This window comes from Pleurodeles waltl, chromosome 2_2, assembly GCF_031143425.1.
Source record: "Pleurodeles waltl isolate 20211129_DDA chromosome 2_2, aPleWal1.hap1.20221129, whole genome shotgun sequence".
NCBI lineage: Eukaryota > Metazoa > Chordata > Amphibia > Caudata > Salamandridae > Pleurodeles > Pleurodeles waltl.
The window spans coordinates 1,196,727,989-1,196,743,016 of record NC_090439.1 but is presented as its reverse complement, the minus strand read 5'-3'; the positions used below and the strand labels follow the sequence as shown (position 1 = coordinate 1,196,743,016).

The window sequence follows — 15,028 nt, the reverse complement described above, 5'->3', positions numbered from 1 at the left end:
AAACTAAAACTTACTGATAGAAACTCTGAAAATATATATTCACATTGTTGCTTAGCTAAAAAACTTCAAACAGGGTGGTTTACATCCCCCCAGGGAAGTAACCATATAGTTGATGATAAAGGGAGTAATCAGTCTATTGCAGAGCTACTCTCTACTTATCACCACTTAGACAATAAAGTCTCAACTGGCCAAGGTTAGCCTTATTGTCCTTCGTTTGGGGGGGGCGTTGTGTGAGAAAGTAGCCTCTTTCTAGCCTTGTTACCCCCACTTTTGGCCTGTTTGTGAGTGTATGTCATGGTGTTTTCACTGTCTCACTGGGATCCTGCTAGCCAGGGCCCAGTGCTCATAGTGAAAACCCTATGTTTTCAGTATGTTTGTTATGTGTCACTGGGATCCTGCTAGTCAGGACTACAGTGCTCATAAGTTTGTGGCCTATATGTATGTGTTTCCTGTGTGGTGCCTAACTGTCTCACTGAGGCTCTGCTATCCAGAACCTCAGTGGTTATACTCTCTCTGTACAAATTGTCACTAACAGGCTAGTGACCAATCTCACCAATTCATATTGGCATACTGGAACACCCTTATAATTCCCTAGTATATGGTACTAAGGTACCCAGGGTATTGGGGTTCCAGGAGATCCCTATGGGCTGCAGCATTTCTTTTGCCACCCATAGGGAGCTCTGACATTTCTTACACAGGTCTGCCCTTGCAGCCTGAGTGAAATAACATCCACGTTATTTCACAGCCATTTACCACTGCACTTAAGTAACTTATAAGTCACCAATATGTCTAACCTTTACCTGGTAAAGATTGGGTGCTAAGTTACTTAGTGTGTGGGCACCCTGGCACTAGCCAAGGTGCTCCCACATTGTTCAGGGCAAATTCCCCGGACTTTGTGAGTGCGGGGACACCATTACACATGTGCACTATACATATGTCACGACATATGTATAGCGTCACAATGGTAACTCCGAACATGGCCATGTAACATGTCTAGGATCCCCGAGTCTCTAGCTCAGACCCGGGTACTGCCAAACTACCTTTCCCAGGGTTTCACTGCAGCTGCTGCTGCTGCCAACCCCTCAGACAGGTTTCTGCCCTCCTGGGGTCCAGCCAGGCCTGGCCCAGGAAGGCAGAACAAAGTACTTCCTCAGAGAGAGGGTGTTACTGTAGGAAAGTACCATCTTGCCTGGCATGTTACCCCCATTTTTCACTGTATATATGTTGTTTTAGTTGTATGTGTCACTGGGACCCTGGTAACCCAGGGCCCCAGTGCTCATAAGTGTGCCTGAATGTGTTACCTGTGTAGTGACTAACTGTCTCACTGAGGCTCTGCTAATCAGAACCTCAGTGGTTATGCTCTCTCATTTCTTTCCAAATTGTCACTGACAGGCTAGTGACCATTTTTACCAATTTACATTGGCTTACTGGAACACCCTTATAATTCCCTAGTATATGGTACTGAGGTACCCAGGGTATTGGGGTTCCAGGAGATCCCTATGGGCTGCAGCATTTCTTTTGCCACCCATAGGGAGCTCTGACAATTCTTACACAGGCCTGCCACTGCAGCCTGAGTGAAATAACGTCCACGTTATTTCACAGCCATTTTACACTGCACTTAAGTAACTTATAAGTCACCTATATGTCTAACCTTTACCTGGTAAAGGTTAGGTGCAAAGTTACTTAGTGTGAGGGCACCCTGGCACTAGCCAAGGTGCCCCCACATTGTTCAGAGCCAATTCACTGAACTTTGTGAGTGCGGGGACACCATTACACGCGTGCACTACATATAGGTCACTACCTATATGTAGCTTCACCATGGTAACTCCGAATATGGCCATGTAACATGTCTATGATCATGGAATTGCCCCCTCTATGCCATCCTGGCATTGTTGGTACAATTCCATGATGCCAGTGGTCTGTAGCACAGACCCTGGTACTGCCAGACTGCCCTTCCTGGGGTTTCACTGCAGCTGCTGCTGCTGCCAACCCCTCAGACAGGCAGCTGCCCTCCTGGGGTCCAGCCAGGCCTGGCCCAGGATGGCAGAACAAAGAACTTCCTCTGAGAGAGGGTGTGACACCCTCTCCCTTTGGAAAATGGTGTGAAGGCAGGGGAGGAGTAGCCTCCCCCAGCCTCTGGAAATGCTTTGTTGGGCACAGATGTGCCCAATTCTGCATAAGCCAGTCTACACCGGTTCAGGGACCCCTTAGCCCCTGCTCTGGCGCGAAACTGGACAAAGGAAAGGGGAGTGACCACTCCCCTGACCTGCACCTCCCCTGGGAGGTGTCCAGAGCTCCTCCAGTGTGCTCCAGACCTCTGCCATCTTGGAAACAGAGGTGCTGCTGGCACACTGGACTGCTCTGAGTGGCCAGTGCCACCAGGTGACGTCAGAGACTCCTTGTGATAGGCTCCTTCAGGTGTTAGTAGCCTTTCCTCTCTCCTAGGTAGCCAAACCCTCTTTTCTGGCTATTTAGGGTCTCTGTCTCTGGGGAAACTTTAGATAACGAATGCATGAGCTCAGCCGAGTTCCTCTGCATCTCCCTCTTCACCTTCTGATAAGGAAACGACCGCTGACCGCGCTGGAAGCCTGCAAACCTGCAACATAGTAGCAAAGACGACTACTGCAACTCTGTAACGCTGATCCTGCCGCCTTCTCGACTGTTTTCCTGCTTGTGCATGCTGTGGGGGTAGCCTGCCTCCTCTCTGCACCAGAAGCTCCGAAGAAATCTCCTGTGGGTCGACGGAATCTTCCCCCTGCAACCGCAGGCACCAAAAAGCTGCATTACCGGTCCCTTGGGTCTCCTCTCAGCACGACGAGCGAGGTCCCTCGAATCCAGCGACACCGTCCAAGTGACCCCCACAGTCCAGTGACTCTTCAGCCCAAGTTTGGTGGAGGTAAGTCCTTGCCTCACCTCGCTGGGCTGCATTGCTGGGAACCGCGACTTTGCAAGCTACTCCGGCCCCTGTGCACTTCCGGCGGAAATCCTTCGTGCACAGCCAAGCCTGGGTCCACGGCACTCTAACCTGCATTGCACGACTTTCTAAGTTGGTCTCCGGCGACGTGGGACTCCTTTGTGCAACTTCGGCGAGCACCGTTTCACGCATCCTCGTAGTGCCTGTTTCTGGCACTTTTCTCCGGGTGCTACCTGCTTCAGTGAGGGCTCATTGTCTTGCTCGACGTCCCCTCTCTCTGCAGGTCCAATTTGCGACCTCCTGGTCCCTCCTGGGCCCCAGCAGCGTCCAAAAACGCCTACCGCACGATTTGCGTGTAGCAAGGCTTGTTGGCGTTCATTCGGCGGGAAAACACTTCTGCACGACTTTTCAAGGCGTAGGGGATCCATCCTCCAAAGGGGAAGTCTCTAGCCCTTGTCGTTCCTGCAGTATTCACAGTTCTTCAGCCTAGTAAGAGCTTCTTTGCACCAACCGCTGGCATTTCTTGGGCATCTGCCCATCTCCGAGTTGCTTGTGACTTTTGGACTTGGTCCCCTTGTTCCACAGGTACCCTCAGTCAGGAATCCATCGTTGTTGCATTGCTGATTTGTGTTTTCCTTGCATTTTCTCTCTAACACGACTATTTTGTCCTTAGGGGAACTTTAGTGCACTTTGCACTCACTTTTCAGGGTCTTGGGGAGGGTTATTTTTCTAACTCTCACTATTTTCTAATAGTCCCAGCGACCCTCTACAAGGTCACATAGGTTTGGGGTCCATTCGTGGTTCGCATTCCACTTTTGGAGTATATGGTTTGTGTTGCCCCTATCCCTATGTTTCCCCATTGCATCCTATTGTAACTATACATTGTTTGCACTGTTTTCTAAGACTATACTGCATATTTTTGCTATTGTGTATATATATCTTGTGTATATTTCCTATCCTCTCACTGAGGGTACACTCTAAGATACTTTGGCATATTGTCATAAAAATAAAATACCTTTATTTTTAGTATAACTGTGTATTGTGTTTTCTTATGATATTGTGCATATGACACTAAGTGGTACTGTAGTAGCTTCACACGTCTCCTAGTTCAGCCTAAGCTGCTCTGCTAAGCTACCATTATCTATCAGCCTAAGCTGCTAGACACCCTATACACTAATAAGGGATAACTGGGCCTGGTGCAAGGTGAAAGTACCCCTTGGTACTCACTACAAGCCAGTCCAGCCTCCTACAGTTACACCCTCTCCCTTTGGAAAAAGGTGTCAGGGCTGGGGAGGAGTAGCCTCCCCCAGCCTCTGGAAATGCTTTGTTGGGCACAGATGTGCCCATCTCTGCATTAGCCAGTCTGCACCAGTTCAGGGATCCCTCAGCCGTGCTCTGGCGCGAAACTGGACAAAGGAAAGGGGAGTGACCACTCCCCTGACCTGCACCTCCCCTGGGAGGTGCCCAGAGCTCCTCCAGTGTGCTCCAGACCTCTGCCATCTTGGAAACAGAGGTGCTGCTGTCACACTGGACTGCTCTGAGTGGCCAGTGCCAGCAGGTGATGTCAGAGACTCCTTCTGATAGGCTCCTTCAGGTGTTGCTAGCCTATCCTCTCTCCTAAGTAGCCAAACCTCCTTTTCTGGCTATTTAGGGTCTCTGCTTTGGGGAATTCCTTAGATAACAAATGCAAGAGCTCATCAGAGTTCCTCTGCATCTCTCTCTTCACCTTCTGCCAAGGAATCAACTGCTATCCGCGCTGGAAGCCTGCAAAACTGCAACAAAGTAGCAAAGACGACTACTGCGACCTTGTAACGCTGATCCTACCGCCTTCTCGACTGTTTACCTGGTGGTGCATGGTGTGGGGGGTAGTCTGCCTCCTCTCTGCACTAGAAGCTCTGAAGAAATCTCCCGTGGGTCGACGGAATCTTCCCCCTGCAACCGCAGGCACCAAAGAACTGCATCACAGGTCATCTGGGTCTCCTCTCAGCAGGACGAGCGAGGTCCCTTGAACTCAGCAGCTCTGTCCAAGTGACTCTCACAGTCCAGTGACTCTTCAGTCCAAGTTTGGTGGAGGTAAGTCCTTGCCTCCCTCACGCTAGACTGCATTGCTGGGAACCGCATGTTTTGCAGCTACTCCGGCTCCTGTGCACTTTTCCAGGATTTCCTTTGTGCACAGCTAAGCCTGGGTCCCCGACACTCTAACCTGCAGTGCACGACCTCCTGAGTTGTCCTCCGTCGTCGTGGGATCTTCTTTTGTGACTTCGGGTGAGCTCCGGTTCACTCTTCTTCGTAGTGCCTGTTCTGGCACTTCTGCAGGTGCTGCTTGCCTCTGAGTGGGCTCTTTGTCTTGCTGGCCACCCCCTCTGTCTCCTCACGCAATTGGCGACATTATGGTCCCTCCTGGGCCACAGCAGCATCCAAAAACCCTAACGGTGACCCTTGCAGCTAGCAAGGCTTGTTTGCGGTCTTTCTGCACGGAAACACCTCTGCAAGCCTCTTCACGACATGGGACATCCATCTTCCAAAGGGGAAGTTCCTAGTCCTCTTCGTTCTTGCAGAATCCACAGCTTCTACCATCCGGTGGCAGCTTCTTTGCACCCACAGCTGGCATTTCCTGGGCATCTGCCCACTCCCGACTTGAGTGTGACTCTTGGACTTGGTCCCCTTGTTCCACAAGTACTCTCGCCTGGAAATCCATTGTTGTTGCATTGCTGGTGTTGGTCTTCCTTGCAGAATTCCCCTATCACGACTTCTGTGCTCTCTGGGGAACTTAGGTGCACTTTGCACCCACTTTTCAGGGTCTTGGGGTGGGCTATTTTACTAACCCTTACTGTTTTCTTACAGTCCCAGCGACCCTCTGCAAGCTCACATAGGTTTGGGGTCCATTCGTGGTGCGCATTCCACTTCTAGAGTGTATGGTTTGTGATGCCCCTATACCTATGTGCTTTCATTGCAATCTATTGTGACTGTACATTGCTTGCATTTCTTTCTATTGCTATTACTGCATAATTTTGGTATTGTGTACATATATCTTGTGTATATTTGCTATCCTCATACTAAGGGTACTCACTGAGATACTTTTGGCATATTTGTAGGAGGCTGGACTGGCTTGTAGTGAGTACCAAGGGGTACTTATACCTTGCACCAGGCCCAGGTATCCCTTATTAGTGTAGAGGGTGTCTAGCAGTTTAGGCTGATAGATAATGGTAGCTTAGCAGAGCAGCTTAGGCTGAACTAGGAGACGTGTGAAGCTACTACAGTACCACAAATGATTATGCACAATATCATAAGAAAACACAATACACAGTTATACTAAAAATAAAGGTACTTTATTTTTATGACAATATGCCAAAAGTATCTCAGTGAGTACCCTCAGTATGAGGATAAGAAATATACACAAGATATATGTACACAATACCAAAACTATGCAGTATAGTCTTAGAAAACAGTGCAAACAGTGTAAAATTACAATAGGATGCAATGTAGGCACATAGGGATAGGGGCAACACAAACCATATACTCCAAAAGTGGAATGCGAACCACGAATGGACCCCAAACCTATGTGACCTTGTAGAGGGTCGCTGGGACTATTAGAAAATAGCAAGGGTTAGAAAAATACCCCACCCCAAGACCCTGAAAAGTGAGTGCAAAGTGCACTGAAGTTCCCCTAAAGACACAGAAGTCGTGATAGAGGGAAAATGCAAGAAAAACACAACTCAGCAATGCAACAACAATGGATTTCCAATCGAGGGTACCTGTGGAACAAGGGGACCGAGTCCAAAAGTCACAAGCAAGTCTGAGATGGGCAGATGCCCAAGAAAGGCCAGCTGTTTGTGCAAAGTAGCTCTTACTGGGCTGAAGAACTGTGAATACTGCAGGAACGACAAGGGCTAGAGACTTCCCCTTTGGAGGATGGATCTCCCACGCCTTGGAGAGTCGTGCAGAAGTGTTTTCCCGCCGGATGGACGCCAACAAGCCTTGCTAGCTGCAAATCATGTGGTTAGCGTTTTTGGAGGCTGCTGTGGCCCAGGATGGACCAGGACGGTGCAAATTGGACCAGGAGGTAGAGGGGACCATCGCGCAAGACAAGGAGCCCTCACAGCAGCAGATAGTACCCGGAGAAGTGCCAGAAACAGGCACTATGAGGATGCGTGAAACGGTGCTCACCTGAAGTCACACAAAGGAGTCCCACGTCGCCGGAGAACAACTTAGGAAGTCGTGCAATGCAGGTTAGAGTGCCGGGGACCCCAGCTTGGGGGTGCACAAAGGATTTCTGCCGGAAGTGTACGGGAGCTGGAGAAGTTGCAAAAGTCGCGAAAACCAACAATGCAGTCTGGCGTGGGGAGGCAAGGACTTACCTCCACCAAACTTGGACTGAAGAGTCACTGGACCGTGGGGGTCACTTGGACAGTCTTGCTGGATTCAAGGGACCTCGCTCGTCGTCGTGAGAGGAGACCCAAGGGGACCGTGATGCAGCTTATTGGTGCCTGCGTTGGCAGGGGGAAGATTCCGTCGACCCACGGGAGATTTCTTCGCAGCTTCTGATGCAGAGAGGAGGCAGGCTACCCCCACAGGATGCACCACCAAGAAAAACAGTCGAGAAGGCAGCAGGAGCGGCGTTACAATGTTGCAGTAGTCGTCTTAGCTACTTTGTTGCAGTTTTGCAGGCTTCCAGCGCGGTCAGCAGTCGATTTCTTGGCAGAAGGTGAAGAGGGAGATGCAGAGGAACTCTGATGAGCTCTTGCATTCGTTATCTGAGGAATCCACAAAGAAAGAGACCCTAAATAGCCAGAAAAGAGGGTTTGGCTACTTAGGACAAAGGATAGGCTAGCAACACCTGCAGGAGCCTATCAAAAGGAGTCTCTGACGTCAGCAGAGGGCACTGGCCACTCAGACCAGTCCAGTGTGCCAGCAGCACCTCTGTTTCCAAGATGGCAGAGGTCTGGAGCACACTGGAGGAGCTCTGGGCACCTCCCAGGGGAGGTGCAGGTCAGGGGAGTGGTCACTCCCCTTTCCTTTGTCCAGTTTCGCGCCCAGGCAAGGCTGAGGGGTCCCTGAACCGGTGCAAACTGGCTTATGCAGAATTGGGCACCTCTGTGCCCAACAAAGCATTTCCAGAGGCTGGGGGAGGCTACTCCTCCCCTGCCTTCACACCATTTTCCAAAGGGAGAGTGTGTAACACTGCCTCTCTGAGGAAGTCCTTTGTTCTGCCATCCTGGGCCAGGCCTGGCTGGACCCCAGGAGGGCAGAAGCCTGTCTGTGGGGTTGGCAGCAGCAGCAGCTGCAGTGTAACCCCAGAAAAGGCAGTTTGGCAGTACCAGGGCCTGTGCTACAGACCACTGGGAGCATGGAATTGTGCCAACTATGCCAGGATGGTATAGAGGGGGCAATTCCATGATCTTAGACATGTTACATGGCCATATTCGGAGTTACCATTGTGAAGCTACACATAGGTAGTGACCTATGTGTAGTGCACGCATATAATGGTATCTCCAGCACTCACAAAGTCGGGGAATTTGCCTTGAACAATGTGGGGGCACCTTGGCTAGTGCCAGGGTGCCCACACACTAAGTAACTTTGCACCTAACCTTTACCAGGTAAAGGTTAGACATATAGGTGACTGATAAGTTACTTAAGTGCAGTGAAAATGGCTGTGAAATAATGTGTGCATTATTTCACTCAGGCTGCAGTGGCAGGCCTGTGTAAGAATTGTCAGAGCTCCCTATGGGTGGCAAAAGAAATGCTGCAGCCCATAGGGATCTCCTGGAACCCCAATACCCTGGGTACCTCAGTACCATATACTAGGGAATTATAAGGGTGTTCCAGTAAGCCAATGTGAATTGGTAAAATTGGTCACTAGCCTGTTAGTGACAATTTAAAAGTAATGAGAGAGCATAACCACTGAGGTTCTGGTTAGTAGAGCCTCAGTGAGACAGTTAGGCACCACACAGGAAACACATACATGTACACTTATGAGCACTGGGGCCCTGTGTGACAGGGTCCCAGTGACACATACATATAGGCCACAAACTTATGAGCACTGGGGTCCTGACTAGCAGGGTCCCAGTGACACATAACAAACATACTGAAAACATAGTGTATTCACTATGAGCACTGGGGCCTGGCTATCAGGATCCCAGTGAGACAGTGAAAACAGTGACAAACACCCTGACATACACTCACAAACAGGCCAAAAGTGGGGGTAACAAGGCTAGAAAGAGGCTACTTTCTCACAATATTGTCATAAAAATAAAGTACCTTTATTTTTAGTATATCTGTGTATTGTGTTTTCTTATGATATTGTGCATATGACACTAGTTGTATAGTGGAAGCTTTGCATGTCTCCTGGTTCAGTCTAAGCTGCTCTGCTAAGCTACCCTTTTCTATCAGCCAAAGCTGCTAGACACCTTTTCTACACTAATAAGGGATACCTGGACCTGGTGCAGAGTGTAAGTACCCCTTGGTACTCACTACAAACCAGGCCAGCCTCCTACAGTAGCCAATCCCCCTCTCAGTGATATTTAGGGTCTTTCCTCTGGGTTCTCTTCAGATTCTGCTTGTAAGTTTCCTTCAGGAATCCTCTGCAACAACTTCAGACTCTTCTGACCTTGGATCAACCGCAGCCAGCTCCAAGAGACTGTTCTGAGGTCCTGCTGATGCAATTTGGAGCAGGAAAGACCTTGCCTTCCACAAGAACAACGGTACCCCTGTGTATTGTGTCTTCTTCGCCTTCTGAGGCCTCTGTGCCCTCTTTGCAAAATTCCTTCATGCACAGCCTGGCCCAGGTCCCCAGCACTCCACCCTGATCCCAGCAGGCCACCATCCCAGTGATGGTGGCTATTCCCAAATGGGTCACAAATTGCGACCTGCCTCTTGATTATTAATGAGGTAGATGTCTTGCGACCCATTTGGGAATTGCAAATTGTGTGAAACACTCTGTTGTACAAAGCAGTTTGCGATTTACTAATAGTAAATTGCTATTAGGAAATGGAAAACTTTAAGCTACATACAACTGACCTTTTGTTTCATTGAGGTAATCTTGCTCAGAGTGACTTATAATACAGCCCAAAGAATTAAACCATAAACATGGATTTAGTTTTTTGCATCTACGTTTTGGAATGAGAATTATGCATTCTTAATGAATATTGTTTGATGTCTGGACATAAGTTCATTCCTTGATCTAAGGATGCTGAGATGTAGGAGTCCGAGCTATTCATCTGTTTTGCAAAGATATGACCGAGTCTATTTACAGTTTTTAGGAGTGCCTTTCTTACAGTCTCAGTTAGGTGTAAATTATTAGTGACTAAACAACTTGGGTATGTTCTGGAATTCGCATCTGAATGTGGTTGTCATCTTTTATTTTGGTCTCAATTATTAAACAATTTGGATATCACACTGTTAGTGCTGAATTTAACCTACTGATCTTGTGTTTTGTGTTTCAGGTGAACAGGTTTCTCCAGAAGATACATTTTAAGACTTCTTCTGGGCATGATATTTTTTTCGATGACAAAGGGCAAGTTCCAGCAAAGTATGACATTCTAAACTGGGCTTACAAAAGCTTCCTTGTCTTGAAAGCTGTTAAGGTTGGACATTTAGATCTCACAGCACAACCAGGGCAACAACTTATCATCAATGAGAGCGCCATTACGTGGCATGTTAGTGGTGACCAGAAGAATCAGGTCAGTGTAATGTTCTTCAGACATTCAACTAATGGCAGTCAGGTGGGACCAACTTCAGCTATTTTAACTTGAAATCAACCAATGTTCCATCCTGTCAGAAGCATTGCTCCACTTCTAAAGTTTAAACTGAGCAACAAGCTGCAGAACACACACTGCTAAGCACGTTCTGTCTAGGCGCTAAGGAGCATATTTATGAACCCCATTGTGTCACATGTGCACCACACATTGTAATGCAAGTGCGTCACAACATAAAATAGAGATTTATGAAGCCATGCAAGGTCACTTTGCGTGGTCATGAGTGGCACCAAAAATCTGAAGTAGGGAAACAGAGCTGAAATCGCGGTGTTGCCTTACTGTGCCCTGAGAAGGCGTTTCATGGGGGTTGAATGGGTGTTCCCACACAAATCCAATGGTTTTTGACGTAGTCCCTGATTTGCCAGAAGTGGGAGACCAGGGAAAGCACTAAAAAGATACACCTTTTCAGGAGACATGTAACGAGGAGAAGTATTTTTTTTCTTTTCGCTAGTTCCTCTTTCTATGTGTGCTGCATTCATCACAACGGTGACAGACATCCGGTCCGCCAAAATTGAAACCCCATTCTGTCCCCTAAGTTTTAGATTTCGACAGATTAAATATCTGTCACCATTGTGACCGAGTAACCCATCCTTCAAGTTTTAAATTAGGCCCCAAGTTGTTACCTTAACTGCAGTCACTGTTGCATGAGTCATAAGATCATCTCTGGGCAGCTTTCCTTGGCTTATGAGTGGGCAAGAACTGAGTTCACTCTCACATTACGAACATATAAACAGCTTACCCTTGCTGCCCTTTCTTGATGCAACTATCTTCAAATGATTCCTCACGATGTGTGAAAATTAACATAGAACCCTGTTAGCACAATCGTATACTTTCCACATTGCATGTATTTTCTGTCTTTAAATATGTCTTGTTAAACCTAGTGTGGGCAAAATAAAAGCACATTCTAGAATGTGTGTTTGGCTTCCTTACAATGAGAAATGAAATTAAATCTGACTTATAACATATGCATTACTGCATAGAACACATTTTAAATATTAGCATGTTTTACCCTAGAAACTACATTTTAAGACATACATATCTGAGGTTTCAGCCAAACAATGAATATTCAATTGATGACACTCAATGATGTTCATATTCTCCAAATCTTTGCAAAGCATACTAAAATCAATTAAAAAATCAAGTAATCTAAAAAAACTATTTAACTATTTTGTGACTAAAGAAATGCTTGTGGTGAAGGATGCATTGTGGGCTACCACTGAACAAATTAAGCACAGTTTTTTCTTGATTCTACTTCACTTCACAGACTCCTCGCTCGGTCTGCAGTGAGAGCTGCCTCCCAGGGTACCGCAAAGCTCCAAGAGAAGGGAAGCCTGTCTGCTGCTTTTACTGTGTACCCTGTGCCAATGGGGAGTTTTCCAACAGGACCGGTATGTGAAAATCTGACTTCCTAAAGCCTCACATTAGATAGATGTTAAATACTGGGAACATTGTTCTCTTCTGGATGTCAGAAGATGAATAGTGCATGCAACATAAAACCACCAATAACATGAGATAAAACAAAAAAAGGTTAATGTAGTATGCTCAATGTAACATCTGCTCCCTGCATTTTTTCTTTGTAAACATGCAATTATTTTACACGTAATCAAATATCACTTATAGTAATAGTATCATAACTTCATAACATGAGTAATATTACTTATAATATAAGAAATATCACATATAGTTACATACGTATTATCACTCATAGTAATAGTATCATAATGTAAGTAATATCACATATAGTAATAGTGTCATAATATCAGAAACATCACATATAATATTAGATTCATAATATAAATAATATCACTTATAGTAATGGTATCATTATATAAGTAATATCATGTAAAGTAATCATATCATAATATAAGTAATATAATATATAGTAATAGTATCATAATGTAAGTAATATCACTTATAGTAATGGTATCGTAACATAAGTAATATCAGTTATAGTAATAGTATAATAATGTAAGTAATATCAGATATAGTAATAGTGTCAACATATAAGTAATATCACTTATTGTAATAGTGTCAAAATATAAGTAATAACATATAGCAATAGTTTCATACTATAAGTAATATCACTTATAACAAGTGTCATAACTTAAGTAATATCGCTTATAGTAATAGTGTCATAATATAAGTAATATCATATATAGCAACAGTGTCATAATGTAAGTAATATCACTTATAGTAATAGTGTTATATTATAAGTAATATCACATATAGCAATAGTGTTAAAATATATGTAATATAACTTATAGTAATAGTGTCATACTATAAGCAATATCACGTATAATAAAAGTGTCATAATATAAATAATATCATTTACAGTAATAGTGTCATAATATAAGTAATATCATTTATAGTAATAATATCATAAGGTAAGTAATATTACATATAGTAATAGTGTCATAAGAAATATCATTATAGTAATAGTGTCATAATATAAATAATATCACATTTAGTTATAGTGTCATAATATAAGTAATATCACTTATAGTGATAGTATCATAAAATAAGTAATCACATATAGTAATAGTATCAGAATGTAGGTAATATCACTTATAGTAATAATATCACAATATAAGTAAATCACATATAGTAATAGTGTCATAATGTAAGTAATATCACTTACAGTAATAGTGTCATAATATAAGTAATATCACTTATAGTAATAGTGTCACACTATAAGTAATATCACACATGGTAATAGTGTCAGAATATAAGTAATAGCACTTAGAGTAATAGTTTCACAATATAAGTAATATCTCTTTCAGTAATAGTATCACAATGTAAGTGTATCACATATAGGCCCTCATTCCGTCTTGGGCGGGCGGCGGTCGCCGCCCGCCTGTCGGAAGCCGCCGAAATACCGCCCCGCGGTCAGGAGACAGCGAGGGGTATCTCAACTTTCCCGCCGGGCCGGCCGGCGATCTTTCAAAGATCGCCCGCCGGCCCAGCTAGAAAGCGTCTTCCATGAGGATGCCGACTCCGAATGGAGCCGGCGGAGTGGAAGGCGTGCGACGGGTGCAGTGGCACCCGTCGCGCTTTTCAGTGTCTGCAAAGCAGACACTGAAAAGCTTAGTGGGGCCCTGTTAGGCGGCCCCTGCAGTGCCCATGCCATGGGCATGGACACTGCAGGGGCCCCCAGGGGCCCCATGGCACCCGTTCCCGCCAGCCGGGTTCTGGCGGTGTAAACCGCCAGAGCCAGGCTGGCGGGAAGGGGGTCGGAATCCCCATGGCGGCGCAGCATGCTGCGCCGCCTTGGAGGATTCCCCAGGGCAGCGGGAAACTGGCGGGAGACCGCCAGTTTCCCGTGTCTGACCGCGGCTGAACAGCCACGGTCAGAATGCCCGTGGGAGCACAGCCGGCCTGTCGGCGGTGCTCCCGCGGTCAGGGTCAGAATGACCACCATAGTAATAGTGTCATAATATAAGTGATATCACTTAGAGTAATAGTGTCACAATATAAGGAATATCACTTACAGTAATAGTGTCATATTATAAGCTATATCACTTATAGTAATGATATCATAATACAAGTAATAACTTATAGTAATAGTATCAAAATATAAGTAATATCTGTTATAGTAATAGCATCATAATTTAAGTAATATCACATACAGTAATAGTGTCACAATATAAATAATATCACTTAAAGTAATAGTATCATAATATAAGTAATATCACACATGGTAATAGTGTCAGAATATAAGTAATATCACTTGGAGTAATAATATCACAATATAAGTAATATCTCTTACAGTAATAGTATCACAATGTAAGTAATGTCACATTTAGTAATAGTGTCATAAAATAAGTGATATCACTTATAGTAATAGTGTCACAATATAAGGAATATCACTTACAGTAATAGTGTCATATTATAAGCTATATCACTTATAGTAATGATATCATAATACAAGTAATATAACTTATAGTAATAGTATCAAAATATAAGTAATATCTCTTATAGTAATAGCATCATAATTTAAGTAATATCACATACAGTAATAGTGTCACAATATAAATAATATCACTTAAAGTAATAGTATCATAATATAAGTAATATCACACATGGTAATAGTGTCAGAATATCAGTAATATCACTTGGAGTAATAATATCACAATATAAGTAATATCTCTTACAGTAATAGTATCACAATGTAAGTAATGTCACATTTAGTAATAGTGTCATAAAATAAGTGATATCACTTAAAGTAATAGTGTCACAATATAAGGAATATCACTAACAGTAATAGTGTCATATTAAGTAATATCACTTATAGTAATGATATAATATAAGTAATATCACTTATAGGAATAGTAACACAATATAAGTAATATCTCTTACAGTA

General features: G+C 44.7%; 1 protein-coding gene across 1 annotated transcript in view; it reads left to right on the top strand.

Moving 5' to 3' along the window:
- The window catches only part of LOC138279346 (vomeronasal type-2 receptor 26-like), a 178,210-nt gene that overhangs the window by 60,585 nt on the left and 102,597 nt on the right, over positions 1-15,028 (top strand). The window contains exons 2-3 of the mRNA XM_069219398.1: positions 10,357-10,593; positions 11,933-12,056. Coding sequence (XP_069075499.1) covers positions 10,357-10,593; positions 11,933-12,056 — 361 coding nt within the window. The remainder of the gene's footprint in view (positions 1-10,356; positions 10,594-11,932; positions 12,057-15,028) is intronic.